An 18,673-nucleotide genomic window follows, 5' to 3' on the forward strand; every position below is an offset into this window, starting at 1 on the left:
GGTTTCCTCTCTGTTGCTCGGGGTGACGCACACGGGAGCAAAGGCAGCAGACATCGCCCAGCTATTTGGCCGTGTTTTTCCAAGACAACACATGGATTTGAATAATAAAAGTGCAAAGCAGATGAGAAAATGTAAATGAGCCTCAGGACAAACGCAGGCCGGCCCTCATTTGATGGAGAAGAAATGAGGAGCAGGCTAAATTATCCCAGGATCATGTTCGCGCTGACACCTGGGAGACAGATGAAGTGGAGGCCATTGTTTTAATCTGAATGCAGATCCGGAGGGACGGCGAGAGAAAGCAGGGAAGGTGAGCCACCTCATCTCCAGCTCAGTTGTTGCAGGAGGAACGGTAGGATCAGCGGGGGGCACAGATTAAGATGCTGCAGGAAGATATTGCAACATTAAGGGTCTGGGCGATTGGTCAGAGCTCCTTGCTTCTTCTTGCTTTTTGAGGATGTTACAGCCTGTCGACGTTTCTGTCGACGACAAACTGTCGCTGAGGGTTTTACTTCCCACTTTTCCTACTTGTGGCAGCACAGGGAGAGAAGTGCAGCATAGAATCGGGTGAGAAATTGGTGCGATAAGTTCGTATATCTTAGACTTCGGTGGAGGGACGACGGCTTTCCCAAACCAGCTAGCGTGGGGGTGCCAGCACACAAGGTTTTATTGGTAATCACTTCCATGAGGGTGGTGTTAGCTCAGTCTAGCCCCAATGCAGACAAAGCATGGAAGGTGTGAGAACACCTTCAGAGCACTGCTGAGGAACGTTTGAGCTAGCTAGCTAACCCACAATGCAATGAGCTGGTACTCATCCAGGGCTGGACTCTGCCTTCACCCATTGTTTACCTCCTCCCCACGACCCCGGAAGGGATAAAGTGGTTAAGAAGACAAGACTTCCATGTCATGGAGTTGAAAGCTGTGTTTTAAGGCGGAGGAACAGTGGCTCATTTACAGCGTTTATTCAGCAGAAGTGCGTCAAAAGTGTGTCTCTACAGCTGCCAAAGAAGAAGAGTTTGGATGGTTTCCACCTCCACGTCGTCTGTTATGAGCTCAAGTTGCTCCTGCCTATTTGTAGCTTCATTATCGCTGCCTTCAAGATACCTCGCAGGCGATCAGTCCCAGCCATCGCATTCGAAAGGTCGGTGTGATGTGTGTTGGGTAATGTGTTATGGCATTAGAGGGATATTATATAAAACCAAAGGGGCTTTTGATGAAGGTTCTGATAGCAAAAAGGTTCCCCACAGAAGAGGTTCTGCGGTTCTGATGGGAAAACAGCCATGCTGAATCACTGCGAAGCAGGTTTTATGCAGCCAAACACGCCAGAAGGCGGAATTCTGCACAATTCCAGGCTGACGTGGAGTGAAGAGCAAACATTTGTCGCAGAATTAGCTGTGGGATAATAACTCCAACAATATTTTCCTCATACACATTGCACTGGATCTTGAACTAATGATGAAAGTAGCACATCCAGTTAAGAGCCTTAATCAGCCCGTAATGTCACATAGTGAAAAATAAATCTGTAGACTGTCTGTGGCTGGTGTTAATTATTAACAGCCTCTCTCCGTTTACTGTTAGCCAGCAGATGGTGATAGCAAAACACTGATGATTAAGTTACTTCAACATTTTGTGCAGTGCAGATAAATGGGTCGAGCAGACAAACACTCAGCTTTTTGGAAGATAGTGAATGTAGCAACATCAGGTCACCTATCATGTTCATTTGCACGTGCACAAGTTTGATGTGCTCGCTCGAGTGATCGTTGCGATAATGTCGGCGTTGCTGTTTTATTCAAAATCAACTTCAAATTGCATCAAAAGAAACGCAAAACTAACGCCGTGTGTGTGTCTAATGCAGACGCGCACACAATCTTATGGTGTGGCGTGCTGCCCATCTTTCAGGCCTGAATGGAAACTCAACGGCTGAAACCCCGGCAACATCGTGGGCTAACGTTGTTTTTGAGCGAACGCCTTTGATACACCCAGCCTTCATGGCAATTTGTAACCACAATAGCACTCAGGCTGTTGAAAAGCTGTATTGGACAAGAATAAAAGGAAAAATGGAAGTAACCAACATGCTAGAAACCATTATGCGGCCATGGGAAAGAGGGAAACCAAAAGGAAATGAGTAATAAGGACCATAGAGTAAACCAGACAGCGGCTCATAAAAGTACAGATCCTTCCTCTCAACAGCCCCTCCTTGAGATGCAGATCATCCGTGATCACCTGATAGTTCCGGACACAGGGATGGATAGGCTCTCTCAAAGAGAGCCTAGCAACTGGCAACACTCTCTGTCCTTATCCCTTGGACACCCACACACTGCCTCTGTCTTGTCTGCCACCTCCCCCAGGCCTCCCACCCAGACCTTCAATCCGTGGAGAAGACCCCAGGCCAACAGTGAACAAGGGCCACCTGAATAGGTCCCGGACTGGCCTTTGTCTCGCACCGCTGCAGTGTCTCTTTTATTTACGCAGTCTTTAACGCTGTATGTTTTCTTGTCTCTTAATTGCATTGGCCTTTGCTGCCCCTTGGTCAATCAATACTATCTCTCCAATGACATCAGCACCTCCTTTCAAGGCCTTTCCAGGTGATGGGTGTTTTGTCCCACATGTGGGAACAAGCACTACCTATGTATGTATGTATGTATGTATGTATGCGTGTGTGTGTGTGTGTGTGTGTGTGTGTGCGCGTGTGTGTGTGTGTGTGTGTGTGTGTGTGTGTGTGTGTGTGTGTGTGTGTGTGTGTGTGCGTGTCTGTCTGTCTGTGTAGTTACCTGGGTATCCTTTCCTGCTTTTCTGTGACCTGTTTTTGGGGCATGTTAGCAGTAGGTGGAGGACTCGAGAGGTCAAAGGTCAGCTTGCAGCAGAATAAGTGTAAAGGATTCAGCAATCGCCGCCATCAGAACTCTATTTTCCTGAACCTTGACACCAGAGAAGAGCAGGAAAGAGAGGGAGTTGACATGCCTTTACCGATCCTGTGTGTCTCTGGGTGCGTGTGTGTTTGTGAGGCCAAGCGCATTAATCAGAAGAGGTCTAACCCTCTCCTGTGCCCAATTCACCAATGATTCTCTCTGTTTAGACAGAAGCCAACATAATTATCTTTTTGTGTACTTTAATAAGGAGACATCCGAGTGTTTAGATGACAGGAGCACACACACAGACACACATAAAACTACCTTATAGTGATATTATCCCCTTCATTCTGTGTAATTAAAACATAAATAATTAAATGCCTCTAACTAACATAACTGGTATGCAAATGCGACGATTTAGTGAGTTGAAGAACACAGAGAGTTTTTTTTTCTCCAAATGGGGACCATTTAAAGTTGACCTTTGGAAATGTTATTTTGAATGCAATGTGATGGTGCTGTTTAATTTGAAGAGGTACTTATCTCAAAGTCAACATCTTACTTCTGTTTTCCTGACGCACACTCAGTCACAGTATATTAGGCAGTAGCCTGGCAACCACAAGAGTACAGCCGTACCAAATGGATATGTTTGCAATATGACAGGCCCCGTGTGCTCCTTACCGCTGACCCCATCTGCCATTTTGTTTCTGTCCTGCGAAGGTGTCAGTGATAAACGTTACCTTGTCTCAGCAGGTGTGCCTGGATGGAGGGCCCTGCCGCACGGAGGGGGTCACCAACCCCACAGTGTTTTCCCCCCATTTATTTGAATAATGGCCCATTAGGATGGCTGGATTTCCAATGTTAAAGTACCTGTATGTGTCCCCTAGATAAAAGACATAATTACCTGAGAGAGGGAGGATGTGTCAGTGCACACTTTTTCCACAGCTGGGCTGCAGGGATCAGCTCTAACCAATACCCCTCCGGCCATTAGATGGCAGCAGAGAGAGCTTTAGGGGCAACAACAGGCCTCACTCAGACATCAGAAATGGATAAAACATTAATGCAGTCAAATCATGCGTTTGAATACATTAATCTTTCTTCTGCTGGCACTTTCAGAAGATTACACGATGTGGATTCTAAACTTAGCGCTGGTTTCTGCACACAAACTGTGAGGATGTACACGCGTTTGATTTGAAAAACACCTGATCCGACTGCGGTTGAAATGTTTTAGCGTTTGGAATGAGGCCTCTCTAAAAACAACAATATGCATCTTTCAAACTATTTGCCAGCAGCGATGCTACTTGTTGAATTGCATGGTATCATGTTGAGCAGAGAGTGGGCAATTTGTGCACCTTTGGCTTGCTAAGAGATGGAGTTGTCCTTTTCGGTCACCATTGTGGCACCTTGTGCCTTTCATAATTCTGGTTCAAGAGAGATGTGCTATGCAGTCATTGCAAATGTGGATTGGAAATTTGGAGTGGTATTCATATGAACCCAAAAGATTGGCAATTAAAGACGAATTCTCTATCATTTATTTGCCCTTGGGGTTTTATTCCTCAATTGCTGTCACCTTATAAAAGCATCCTTTTAGCAAAAAATAATAGGTGCCCATTTTCATGACCTCCTCTAATGCATTTCCATCCATCTTCACTGCCTCTAAAAAAAGTTTTCACCTCTCCACAAAACATGTTAATTGCCATCACAGGCCGGCATAAAGAAAATATCTAAACGTTAATTATCCAAATATGTTGGCAACCCATCTGCAGAGAGCCATTGAAATTACTAAATTGTGTTTTCTCCTTTTCATCTTTCATTTTGGACACATCACTAATCAAAAGGCTTCAAAATTGTGCAGATGGGTAATCCTTGTGTCTGCGAGAAGCAGCCCGGTTCAAGGTGAGTTTTTCATGCCCCTAAGCCCTTCTGTCTACCTCCATTGTGTTTGTTTGGTTACATATCCTGATGGGATGTTTCCCGAATAGGTACTGTCTTTGTGCACAATCAGAGCGGAGTTCATGCAACCAGAAGCGCCGTGCTAAACCCAAAACTGAAGGCACACCTACTCGCGCAGCAAATTACGACCATAATAAGAAAGAATCACTCATTTATGGCAGATTAATTGCGTAGAATACACACTGGTGAAACTTTTTTTGGATTGAAAAGTGTTTAGAATTGCTAAAAGGCAGCTAAAACTATGTCTTTCAAACTGGGGTTCAATGACGTACGTCAATCGATAGGCGGCATTTTGTTAATTGGTTACTCTTCTATTATTATCACTCAGGTTAAGTGTTAACATCCGCCTTTCCAGTGTCATTATTCTCTTGCTTTTTAAAGTTCTTAAAGTGTTTGAAGACAGCTGCTCCGTCCTTCTGAGAGGTTAAAGTAGCTGCAGCATTTAGAGAGATTGCTAATTTTTCTGAACGCATGCGTTGACATTTGTGTCTGCAGAGGCACTACTGGACGCTGTTGAATGTCCTCCCATAGACACAAGGCTTCTAAGAGAGATTTGATTCGGTTGTAATTTTACATACTGTATGAGGTTTTTCACCAAGAAAGTTAAAGAAAATGCCGGTAAGTCAGTTCTATTTTTCCTCAGCTCACATGCAGCAGACAAATACTCTGCTTAACTCTTTGAATCTTTGCACTGAAGCTCGAGGGAAGGCAAAGACAAGCGCGCCAGTCTTGACGTGTCCTTGACGTGTGCTGCGAAATAGGAAATGGAAGATGCAACGAAAGGATAAAGGCAGCTGACTGTTGTGCTCTCCGTGTGTTGTCTTTCGAAATGCAATCTATTAGCTGTTCGGCCCCGTGGACGAACACACACTGGCTATCTTGAAAGAACCGCAGCCTGAACTCCATGTTGCTCCTCGGCTCCTCCGTCTGTTTTCTAGGTGATTCGATTCTCTCAACTGTTATTCATCCCTCTTACAATTTTCTTTCTTTCTCGCCCACCACATCCCTGTCGGGGTCGGAGGGAGGGTGCTGGAGCCTATCCCAGCGAGCACCCCTGAATTAGTTGACAGCTCCTGAGCCATGGGAGCATTGGAGGGGGTAGGGTATCTTGCTCAAGGGTACTTCGGCAGTGCTCACACATTGATCCGCATGTAAAGTTCGCATTAATCCAAACTTATGAGTACGATTCCAATCCCGGAGCCTAGCCGTGTCCAAATTGCTCTTAAATTCTATGACACATGAATCCCATTATTAATGTACCTACTTAATTTCTAATACTATTTTATAGCTATGTTATAATGAGCACCTCGGCTATGGACCAAATGTCAGCATGCTACTATGTTTAACACGACCTTTAATAACAATTGTAGTTACTAACTTCTTGTCATTGTGACAATTGGATGACATAAGAAAATGTGGGCGCGTGCCAAAGTTCCCCAAACATGTTGAAAAAATGATTTCTGATTTCAGCACAACCCCATCTCACCTCAAAAGAAATCACCCAACAGAGGCCAATCTGTGGCATCCTTGATGTTCTCACGTGCATGTTCGTGTACTACGACGGGTTGTTCAGCTTTAAAACTTAAACGCATAATCTCCAATGACTTTGAGGTCACTGTTTTTATGCTTCAGATTAATACTAATGCGCTGTTTTGTCATGCTTGAGCGCTACAGCGGCCGCGGCTTCTTGTGACGTATTCTCTCAACTGTTATTCATCCCTCTTACAATTTTCTTTCTTTCTCGCCCACCACATCCCTAAAGCTGAAATACGTCACACGGTTTGAATGAGCTTTTGCAAAGTTCCAGGTTTTGTGCGTTAACTTCCTCCAACCTCCAACTTCCTGTCATTGTTAAGGGTTGGACTTATATCTTCTCTCCAGTATTCCAATAGCTGCATAACCTTCTTCTATATTATAATATCTATAATAGTGGCCCGGTGCTGTAACTAACTTTTCATCAAAGAACCCAGTTGCTTTTTCAACAGTTGCTCATCGTTTGCTTGAATGAATCAATCAAGAGCAGGTCTCTTAAAGCCTTAAAAGTACTCCAGCGTGGCTACTCTCAATTCAAATTATCTGGTCAAATTTGAACAAGATAGCATGCTCTTTTTAAAAGCTGGTGCTTCTATTTCTATGAATTTTCTATTATGAATTTTTCCGCGTTTTCTTTATCTGTCTCGGGTCTGAATGGGTCTTTTAGATATCTGCTTATAGTACCCGTCTATAGCTTTATATACAGTAGATCCTTGCTTTCATGCGTTGCGGCTCCTGATTGCATGGCTACCTGATGCAGCCAGACATATTAAGTGCAACATTTATTGAACCGTTTTTTTCATTATAATGTGAAGCTCAGAGCTTTTGAAACATGTGACCTTGACTGCAGCATTTTGTTTTCTGCCGACATGCCCCAGCGGGTTAAAATACTTACAGCATCTAAGTAGGCTGCTGCATTTTTGGCCCTCACAAACAGTCATATAGCTCTCCAAGGCCAGGTGCTGGCCTTCCCCACGTGCTGGGTGCAGGAATGCAGCCATTCACGCCTGACTTTATTCATGTCAAGTAATGTTTAGAAAACCATTTACACCCAACATTCCATATGTCTGATATTTTGATGGAAATAACAGAGATCTCGCAAGTTTGCCTAGCAAACTTTTTTATTTTCGCTCAATGAGACAGGCTGCCACTGTCTCACCTCTCTATGGCCCCCCTCCTTCATGGGGAACAGCACAGAGACTGATCACACCACATTCTCAATGCATCATTGTTAAGACATCTGCACAATTGGACAGTGTGATAGAAACCAGCTCACCTAAACCCCCGCTGGAGCTAAAAACACCCATTCACTGGCTTTAACACCGAGGACCCCGGTGATCTGATGCAAAACCTCCCTAAGTGCGTGTATTTGTGCAGAAAAATGACCAAACCTTTAAGAGTTGACAGAACTGGTCATGGGGTATGAGTCTCAGCGCGCACAAGTGCGCCCTCAGGTTTTACTTCAACTTTTTCTCCCCCCTCAAGAGTATCCTCCATTAAAATCCAACCCAGTCTCTCTGTATTTGTGTGGAGAAGCTCTTCGCTCCCCTCGAGTGGTCGATACATTAAAACTTAAACTGATTGATTTCAGGATGCCATCAGTGTCCTTGCGCAGCAGCTAACTACCTCTGAAGTATCTCAGTCATCAGGCTTTAAGCCAGGGATTGATAATAGCTTGACCGGCGAGGCCTATCTTACCCATCCCCATTCAGGAGGTCTTGTATACGGCACCCAGAGCACTTGTGGCGAATTTCAGCCGGCACAAGAGTATTCTGAGTGGAAAGCTTTCTCTCATTCGTCTGGGGCTCATGAATACATTCCAACTCTAACTAACTACTTTGCCTTAATGCGGAATTTCAAACGAGACCAGGAAGATTTATTTATTTGTGTTCTTCTGCGTCTTAGCAACTCTCGAACGCGGTGATGACAGAGAGGATAATCTCGGTCTTTCATCAGCAGAGTGGCCGCGCACAAAAACTATCAGTAATGTATTCGCCATTGATTGATGCTCGCTCCTCCATCATTACCACGCACAGAGTCCACACTGGCCACAATAAAATCATTGTCCTGATTTAGGTCCCCCCTCCACCCCCCTCCACTCGCTGAGGTGTCATAATAGCAACTATTGGTGTTTGGCTCGTTTTGTTTTGTTCCACCACCATTTAAGTGGCGTTTTTATGCCATCGCATCCAGATGTGATCCGATCCAGCGGAGAGGCGATTGCTTCATGGCGGGGAGAGGTTGCCGGTTTACGCGCAACAGGTGTTGATAAGCCAAAGACCGTCGTGTTATCCGGTCTAAATAAACGCATGTTGCTGATCGGAAGGCAACTGATAAAAAGGTCGTGCGTTGTTTCGGTTAACAGGAAGGCTTTAACGCGAAGTTGTAGGCCGACAACTTAATTTAGACTATAATTATATTTTACGCACAAGTAAAGAAGGCGAATTTTTATGATGTACATTTCCCACATGTAAATCTCAATTAAGAATGATGTACATAATTTATTTATATGGTACTTTCCACAAGTAAACCTGAACTAATTCGATTTTTCTTTATTTTAATCACGAATCTTATTTATTTTCATGCCTTTTGCTGCCCACAGCATGACTATGACTCCTTGTTTCAAACACCTGGACTTTTCGGTGTCGACACATTTGAATCGATGAGGCAAACATTGTGTGTTAGTCGTCTGCCTCATGGGAGCTGCCCGGGTCCTGAATCAGTGTGAATGACTGTGACCTTGGTTATCAATCATTGCATCAGGATATCTAATGTAAACGCAACTGTGGCGTGGATAACATGCCACATCTGCTCTTTAGAGAGCGCCGCCTCTTGGTTACCAAGCGATTTATTAGAGATCCCCGTGTGAGGAATAATAGGTCAGAGTAAAGATCAACCTGCGGCTCTCTCCTGGGCGCACAATTATCTCCTAAACGGGCTGTTGTAACATTTATTCGCCTGTATTATACAGCACAGAGTTTCGTGTCCCGAAAGCATCCCGAAGAGAGGAGCAGCGCCGCTGGATAAAAGCAGCCTTCCCGGGGAGCTGTTGTTTGCGCTCCACGCCAATTTATTGCCGATGAACATATGGCCAATATTTTGTCACACGTCACTGCAAGGGAAAACAAACAGTATGCAATGTGAGCGACTCAGCAAGAGCAGAGCCACTTGGCCAGCTATGCAAACGCTCTTTGACAATATGAGAAGAGGAGCACTTGCTTTCTGGGTATATAAACCGCATCAGGCTTATCTCTGCACGCACTCCTGACTCCCATTTGGAGATATTTCATTAACCCTGCGCGCTGTCTTAAAGCTGGCATTCAGTTCCTCTTCACGTCTAGGTAAGCGCACTGGCTGTTCCAATCGGCACTTTCTATATATATTTAAAAATATATATACATATAGCGTTATTCTTTAGACAGGCTGATTGTTTCTTATTGTTGATATTTTATGGACATCATCGATTTTTACTGGTTGTAATTCTGAGCATTTGAAATCGGCTAAGGAGAGGACTGTTTTGACGTGTGCATCTGCGTGCGCGCGTGTGTGCGCGCGCGTATTTCCACAGGAGTTAATGATCATTACACGCCCACGTGGGCAGTGCGCGCTTGGTTTAACACTGCGGTGGCGACTGCACCGTCAGAGCGCCGCGCACTCGCGTCTGATCCCTGCCGAACATGGGCAAATACGGAATGAAATAAACTATAAATCGACTCGGTTTGTCGTCTAATCCGAAAAGTATGTGTAAAGTGTTCATCACCCAACGAATGTGTTACTCGTGGGGACTTAAATGCTGCACACTTGCTGCGGACGGATCATTTCATCCACGAGGTAACGAAGGGTGTCAAAATCGATTAATATTCTCTGCACATGATGGAAGTTCGAACGTTATTCGACGTTCCAACTTGTCTAATTGGCTGAAAACAATAAGATCACCCTCCCCCCTGCTGTTTCTTAGATTTGCCGGTAGAGACCGCTAGAGCACTACAGATGTCAACAGCTGTGTTATTGTTGCTGAGCACACACACACACACACACACGCACACACACACACACACACACACACACACACACACACACACACACGCACACACACACACACACACACACACACACACACACACACTAAACCGCAGAACAACCGGCACAAGTTGTCGGCACTTGTGCCATCTCGAAGAGCACAGATCGCATTCTCAAGGTTTATTTATTCCTTTATTTATTTGTTGATTTATTTATTTATTTGAATCCGTGGCTACCCCCGTTGAGGAACAACTCCTCGGTGGTTTTCTTCCTTCCCGTCAGCGCCGTGCTGCCATAGGAAGTGATTAAAAAATAATAACCCGCAATGCCTCTTTCACAGAGGAAAAAAGGAGAAGAGATTAAGGCGATTGGCACATCCTGGCATGAAATCCAGCGTTACAAATAAACTGCTGGTGTAACAAATGCAGGCATCTCCTCGGGCTCGGGCTCGGGCTCTATGCGCACCGTGGCATGTTTAATCATTAGGGGAAAAGGGACGAATAAAGACCTTCGCCGGAGGGGAAAGATGGCTGGATTTTGGTAAGAAAGGGGGAAACGGGCTTTAAAATAATTTTTACCCCAGGGCCAAGGCGCCCCTGGCAATGGCTTAGTCCCCATAATAAATAAAGCCCTACCCATACCTGCGTTTTATATATAGGCTTTTAATCATAGAGGGAGGAAATCGGTGTTGTCACTCTGTACATTTATCATGGGCAGCCTCAGGCAGGCGGCGTCACCTTTATCAAAGTCTAACTCCGCGCCTGAGGCGCCCAAACACGCTGAAATTCAGCGATTAAAGGAGGCAACGATCAACATTATTATGGATTCTCCCGCGGCATTCTTATTTGTGCATTCAATCGAAAGATTTATTTAATCAAGAATATAAAAACCTCTTTCTTCTCTTATTTGGTAACAATCGTGGGTATGAATTTTTAGGAGGGAATTATAATTAATCAGACGGGGCCCATTTTGGGAGGTTCATTCGATTTTTTTTTTCTTTTTCATTTTTATTTTGATGAGTCCATTCTGCTGCGTGTTTGATTGCAAAGTGGGGATCAGAAAGGAATGTAACGAGTTTTAATAATGAAGCAGCCGGCTCTGCTGCTTAGAATATTAGGAGCCCTGGCGAAACTGGTGATACATAATTAAAGCACCAGTGATCACATATTAAAAGAAAGCAAAAAAAAAAAAAAAAAAAAAAAAGTTAGCCTTGTGCACGCTGCGCGTTTGAGTTTTACACAAAGACAGGCGAGATGGACGAAATTCAGCTGCAGAGGACCGATTTCGTGTCAGATTGGAAGATTTACTGTCAACTGAAGTCTAAACGAGGGCGATGGGAATCAGCAGCTCTGCGCCCCGTATTGTCTTTTTAAATCCTGATGCATCTGCAGCTCAGAGGCCCTTCTTTACCACATCTTCTCTCTGGTTTAATGCCCCCAACACACACACACGCAGAGAGAGAGAGGGAGAGGATAAGAGAAAGAGAGAGAGGGAATCCCAAATGAGGATTTGACATTACGGAAAAGGGAAATGCAGTGTGGACAGTTTTGTTTTTAAAAAAAACAAAACAACATATATTCTTCTGATACTAGTGATAATAAAATGATTGCCTTGATTTTATAGTGAAACTGAATTGACATATGCTGGTGATGAACGTGGGTCCCGAAAAAGTCGTGCCCATCTGCAAAAAAAAAAATAGAAAAAGTGTGCATCGTGGCCCTGTCAGAGCGGAAAAGGCAAGCGGCCTGTTTGAACTACCTGTAAAAGTAAACAGGTAAACACAGAGCGATAGGCTCTCCAAGTGGAGTACGTCCACTTAGCCTGTGCACATTTACCTCTTCTTGCCGAAACCCTCGGCTCAATTGATCAAATAGTAGCTACAACGGCAGCAACTGCGCGGCCGCGGTCCTCAGCCCGTGTGCGCTCCCCAGCACCGTCACTGCGTGACTCCCCCTTGTCACGGTGCCACTGACAGCCGAAGCGAGAATGGCACGGCTGATGAGCTGCTACGGCGCACCCCGAGCTCACTGTCCGCACTTCTCCGAGACGCCAAAATAAGTCAGGTTGCAATAATGATCTCCGTGGAGTAAATGAGTTTCCTGACGAGACGCCACAGCCTGGCTCGTTGCTCCAGAGTGCGCAAAGCTCTGCTGTGGACCTGATGCCCATTTACATGCCGGATTTAGCTGCGCTACGCTGGTGGATCAGGTCAGTAACCCCTCACTCCCGTATTAAGGCTTAGGCGTAGCTCCAGTTTGTCCATAGGCCGTTTGTCTCAATGGAGCCTTTGTGGGACGTTGTGATGAATTCTACCAGGCTGGTGGAATATTTACTACAGGCCTGCGTGACAGGTGCACCTATGCGCACCAGAATCCACCCAAAATGTTAATATCGAAATTATTATTATTATTATTATTATTATTATTATTATTGTTATTATTAATGACAATTATTATAATGATAAAGTGATCGCAGTAATATTTTTACTCCCAACAAGGACTTTGCTTTTATCTAACAATTTACACACTTACAAGAGAAAAAGAACATAATAATGGCTCGCACCGCAACGAGGCAGAATATTGTGCGTGTGTGCGCGCGCGCGCGTGCACTAAGATGAAGGGCTTTCGTTAATATTGTGGAAGGATCCAGGAATTGAATGAAGAGATAGTCCATTGAAAGCAGTTGAATACCATGACAACTAGGAACAACCTCAGATTTATTCCAAACAGTTAGAAAGCATTGTGCGCAGGGCGTCAATCATCTATTATTTCACCCCTGAAATAAATGCAAAAACTGAGGCCGGACAAAAGCTTCCAACAGGAGCCGGACATTTGTCTACATTTCCCCCATTGTCTGCAGCTTAGCAATCGGTTTGTATTTGTGTTTGCCCGGGTCCGACCACCCAGGATGCTCCGGGGACTTGGTAAAAAACGTGAAACATTGTCACCCACATCACATACTGGATAGGAGGCAAAGGGAGGAGAAGGAAAGGAGACGGGTTGGAAGGGAGTAAATCAAGTGGTGAAAGATCAAACTGAGTTATTAAAAAAAAAAAGTAAAATAATAAAACAACACACATGAAACACTAAAGTGATCAGATGATGAATAGGGACCAACATGCGGATGAATGCTTAATTAGGCCTAATGTAGGCACAACAAATATCAAAATATGTGTGATTTACGAATCTTTATTGGCTTTAATATCACTCTTCGCTCTTGCTTTGTCGTTATTAAGGTTATTATTTGAATCCCTGTTAATGGTGAGATTGGTCATTGTGGCTTCATTACCAGGATCACATTTGGTTACGTCCAATGTCTGCTCGCTTGGTGTTTTCAGACAAACAAAGTCATGCTTCAGTTTCAACACAGCCTCTCGTCCTTAAGCCGAGGCAAAAATATTGACACAAAAGGTTTACATAAATTATCCGAAATATTTGAACAATGTCAGCGCGTCACGGTGCGTTCAGAGGCTCAAAATTGGAAATGTGTGCATTTTTAACCATCAACACTGATGAAACTTTCAGTGGCAGCAATCTGTTAAAATGTTTTCTTTCCTTTAAAAAAAAGTATTGTGTGCATAAAGCTACTTGGAGGTTCTTTGTATGTAAATAGGGTGTAAAAAAGGCCCTCCCCGTCTTTGTAATTAATTGACACGTTATACCACTCATCATGCTCTGAAGCACCAATGGTAGAGGCTCGGATCTCCCCAAAACCCACAATTTCACATCTGCAAACACTGTCTTCATCCACTTGACTCCTAAGACCCGCCCACGCGTGGCCAACCTTTCGCGTTTTTTAATGCTTTTTCACTGCAGGTTCATGTGTTGAGACCAACCTTATATGGACTGATCGGACAAGGTAATGGCTTATTTCCCTCTAGCACCCAGCAGTAGCACAGTGTCCATGAGCCACACACTATAGCACTTAAGCCACTTTGGCAATCTTCCTGCATGGACTTCCAGCCTCTGAATCCACTGCTTGCTTAGGCAGTGGTTCTCCATACTGGCTACTCCGACTGTGCTCCAGCCTAGAGCGACTGTTACTGCTCCGATTTCTCCTCAAACGTCGCCTCTGCTTCTGTTTTTTCTTTCACAACAGCGGATTGTCCGAAGAGCGGGTGCAGCAACTTTTCCCTGCGCGTTTCCCCCCCATCAGAATATGTCGTTGACCAACACAAAGACGGGCTTTTCTGTAAAAGACATTTTGGACCTTCCTGACACCAATGACGAAGAAGGATCTATTACCGGAGCGGAGGAAGACACGGAGGGATCGGAGACCACGTCCACGACAAAAACCGCTGGAGTTTTGGTGCAAAGTCCACTGGAAAACGTTCAAAATCTGCCTTTAAAGAACCCCTTTTATGACAGTAGTGACAATCCTTACACGCGATGGCTCGCTACTACGGACAGTATTCAGTATTCATGTAAGTACAAAGCAGAAATTGCGCGTGAACTCGTTGATAACACTTTCTCTGATAATTTACAGCTTTGTGATTGCATTAACCCGTAATTGATGGGACGCTGCCTCCCATTCCACCTTGCAACGGTGCCCTTGGGTGGCGCGCGGCGTTTATCCCTCCGCATATCGCACTATGTTGAGGCGTCTGCGCGCGACCCAGCAAATCCGTGCAGCGTTTGGGCTGAGCTGCACTGATCTGACAGATAAAGTCGGGCACGAACCCTCTGGTTCTGTGTTCCTCGCGGGGTGAGAACGCTGCGAGAATAAGGCTGCATTCTGCTGGGGGTTTGCAGGCAGACAATGCACATTTTAACGCTTCACTGAGTCGCTTTGCCGGCGGAGACTTGCTGCTCAGCAATTATTCGGTGCCGTTTGCACGGCGAAATTACTCCCGACTTGAAAATAGCGAAAAAGCAAATATTCTGTTATGTTTGCATGAAGCAAAAATGCGGAATGTGTCGAGCATCAATCCGCCTTTCTTTCACCAAGCGATATGCCTTTAAAAATATAAATCTGCGGATGAATGTGTTGGATGTTGTGATAAATGTCTCTGAGAACTTTACAACATAACATTTTGACAGTGTTTTTCCCGTTTCTTGTCGCAGTGCACGGCCTATCCGCAAGCTCTCAGGACTCGGCCAAATCCCCGGAGCCGTCCGCCGATGACGAATCACCGGACAACGACAAAGAAACTTCCAGCAGCGGCGGCAGCGACTCCGGCAAGAAGCGGAAAAGGAGGGTGTTGTTTTCTAAAGCGCAAACCTACGAGCTGGAGCGCCGCTTCAGGCAGCAGAGGTACCTCTCCGCCCCCGAGAGGGAGCACCTGGCCAGCCTGATCCGCCTCACCCCGACCCAGGTGAAGATCTGGTTCCAGAACCACCGGTATAAGATGAAGAGAGCACGGGCCGAGAAAGGTATGGAAGTGACCCACCTCCCCTCTCCCAGGCGGGTAGCCGTGCCCGTCTTAGTCAGGGATGGAAAGCCTTGTCACACTCTTAAAGCTCAGGACTTGGCGGCCACTTTTCAGGCCGGGATCCCCTTCTCGGCTTATAGCGCGCAGTCGCTCCACAACATGCAGTATAACGCGCCGTACGGCGCCGCGGCCACGCCACAGTTCCCGACAGCGCATCACTTGGTGCAGACGCAACAGTGGACTTGGTGAGAGAAATTATAGAGACTTGGCTTGGAGACACAATAGAGTTTCACCACAGAAAGCAGAGGAGGAAAAAAAAAACCACGGAAAAAACAAAAGACATTTCGTTTTTGCAGCTTGACTCATATATATATACTACCATTTTTATTCGGGGCTCATATGTGCGCCGTGTTTACATGTTTTCGTTAAGAGAACTGGGTCCAAACTCTCCCTTATAGATTTTATTGAGATTGTCAATGCTCTTCTTGTGATTTTTTTTTTGTAAAGTATGTTGTGTGTTGGTTGTAGAGATGTTCCCCCTCTTTTTCCTTTTGTCCCTCTCGTGTTATTATCAGCACGTACGAACCACTTTATAATTATAGAAATTTTAATTTCTTGCTTCTTTTATGGACCGGAAAAAAATATTTATGGCCATGAATAAACACTGGCAACTTTTCAGCATTTTCCTCTTTGTTTTTATTTCTTGTAAATAATTTATGGCGCGTTTGACCTGAATGCTGACATTTAAAGTTACGCTTCTTTTTAAAAAACAAAAACAAAAAAATGGAGTATTTTTGTAAAACAACGCGTCGGTAGCCGCGCGTATCACTCAAACATCCAATTCAAAATTTAAAATAAAAAATAAAATAGAATTCCTTGTTTGGGACAGAAGGGTGTGGGTCACAGGAAATGCCCTCTTTAGTCCGGATACGTGCGTAAAATCCTTCGCTAAATTTCACAAAGAAGGCTGCACATTTAAACCTTCCACGGAGTGGACTTTCCACCCTCTCGGTCGCACTTAAGTCTTTTTCTCTGTGAAGAAATTTAATCCGCAGAATATTTTTCTCAATCCCAACGCCTCACTAATAAAGAGCCCAAAGTCACTTGTGAAATGGGACAGAAATCCACTCACTTAATATAAGAGGACTTCTCCACATAATAAGCTTTTCAGTCAAAAGCTCTCCTTTTTGTCAACATCCCCATCCACCCCAACGCCTTCCGTGTAAAGTGGCAGACCGTGGGGGGAAAAATCATTTCATGCCATAAATGTTGTGTTATCCTATTAAGCACCAAAACTGCAAATAGAGCGAAAATAAGCGATAAAGTGACCAACCTTCTCTGTTCGACCACAACCAGCTAAAACACACGCGAATTACCGCCTCTACACCGATTAAGACATTTTTACATGATCGTGTTTTAATGGATGATAAAGAAACGCCACAATGTTCTGGGAGGAGGAACAGAAACGGAACACACAAACGGCTTCCGAGCGCTCCGCAGCGCATTGCGGATTATCCGACTCCGGTCAATATCTTGAGTAAATATGATAGCAGAGTAGAAAAATCTATGCAGTTTGTTTGTCCCGGGACAGAAAATCTCACAACAGATGTTCGAGTCGCCCCTATCATCGCCGAACAAACAGCCAAATTGGGCAGATTTGCTAATTATTTACAGAATTGGGTCTCAGGGGGCTACTGCTTTTGTGGGCAACACAGACTCAATTTGTTCCCGTCTGAAAGGGTTGGTGTTTCACCACTGGTTGAACTTGTAGGTCAAACAAATCAGCAAATTTTAGTGTTGTAGTTTGTTTTGGAGCGTGTGTGTGTGTGTTTTATTTGTTTTGTTTTTTAAAATTCTTATTATTACTATTAGTCTTGACGCGCACGGCGGTTCCCAGTTTAAAGAACGTTAAATGCTGTTAAAGAAGAGGCAGGGTCGGTTATTGAAGTGCAATTAGAACAGTAGACGGAGGCCCGGATGTATTCGCCCTGGCCGGAGTTGATTCATCTATCTGATTTTTATTAACACATCTTAAAACGGGTGAACGTGAAGGTAGATTTCGGGCTCTGTGACCCGAGTTTGCTCCGTTTTAACGCCATCATGTTGCACACATGAGCGAGGCAGAAATCCAGGCTCGGGTTTGCCGGATGTCAGAGGACGCGCGTGTTAACAGGGCTGGAGAGTCAGACAGCGTCGATAGAGAGACTGACAGTGTGTCTTGGTGCTGCCCTGAGTCAGGGAGTCGCATCCTTGGGCTTTTTGTCCTGCCTGTCACTTGGTGCCATTGTGATCGCTGCAGCACACGTTGTGTCCCATATGGGCAGCTGGGCTCGGACGGGGAGAAAGGGCTCTTTTACAAAACCCAAATTGTGACACGCTCTCAAATAAAGTATTGTTGTCTCTGAAAGAAAAACGAATTAAAAATTCGCGCTATATCTATTCTGGTCCAAAAAAAAAAAAGGGGAGCCTCATTCACGGGAAACAGGGAGTCCTTCTTCCTTGATAGAGCGTTGCCAACAACAGCCTTCTCATCTCCCCTTTCCCCCTCTGCCCGATTCTCCAAAGTGAAAGGCTGATTATTGTCTGTACTCAAAAGTCGCTCGTCAGAGTGCAAAAACTATTCTTAATTCTGGACACTGTTCTTCCTTGTTTGCTTTGACTCCCACTGGAATGCGAAGGCTCCTTCCTTGAATAGAGCCATCAAGGGAAATAGTTCCTGTGTTTTATGAGTTTCACTACCCCGCAGAAGAGCAGATTTGGCTTTAGATTCCACATTAATTAATTCCACTAGGGGGCACGCACAAGTCGCCTCTTCAGCTATAATAAAACCGTAAAAATAGTAGCCAGCAATTTCTCCCCCCCACCCCCACCGACTCAAAAACTCCAGATATTGTCAGGATCTACAAACCACACACATCTAATAATACACCTCAAACCTTCAGTGTTTATTGTT

At 44.8% G+C, this 18,673-nt stretch overlaps 1 protein-coding gene across 4 annotated transcripts; it reads left to right on the plus strand.

Moving 5' to 3' along the window:
* The first annotated feature begins 9,528 nt into the window (after nucleotides 1-9,528).
* nkx2.2a (NK2 homeobox 2a) lies at nucleotides 9,529-16,396 on the plus strand. Of its 4 annotated transcripts, none has more exons than XM_029833001.1 (3): nucleotides 9,529-9,670; nucleotides 14,448-14,772; nucleotides 15,389-16,396. In XM_029833001.1, exons 2-3 carry the CDS (start codon nucleotides 14,508-14,510, stop codon nucleotides 15,967-15,969), a joined length of 846 nt encoding a protein of 281 aa, XP_029688861.1. In that variant the 5' UTR covers nucleotides 9,529-9,670; nucleotides 14,448-14,507; the 3' UTR covers nucleotides 15,970-16,396. The 4 variants fall into 4 exon arrangements, with proteins under 4 accessions (XP_029688861.1, XP_029688859.1, XP_029688860.1 ...); XM_029832999.1 differs by lacking the exon at nucleotides 9,529-9,670 and adding an exon at nucleotides 12,217-12,557; XM_029833000.1 differs by lacking the exon at nucleotides 9,529-9,670 and adding an exon at nucleotides 14,099-14,207.
* The last annotated feature ends 2,277 nt before the right edge of the window (nucleotides 16,397-18,673 follow it).

The sequence above is a fragment of the Takifugu rubripes genome, chromosome 2 (genome assembly GCF_901000725.2).
Source record: "Takifugu rubripes chromosome 2, fTakRub1.2, whole genome shotgun sequence".
Taxonomy (NCBI): Eukaryota; Metazoa; Chordata; class Actinopteri; order Tetraodontiformes; family Tetraodontidae; genus Takifugu; species Takifugu rubripes.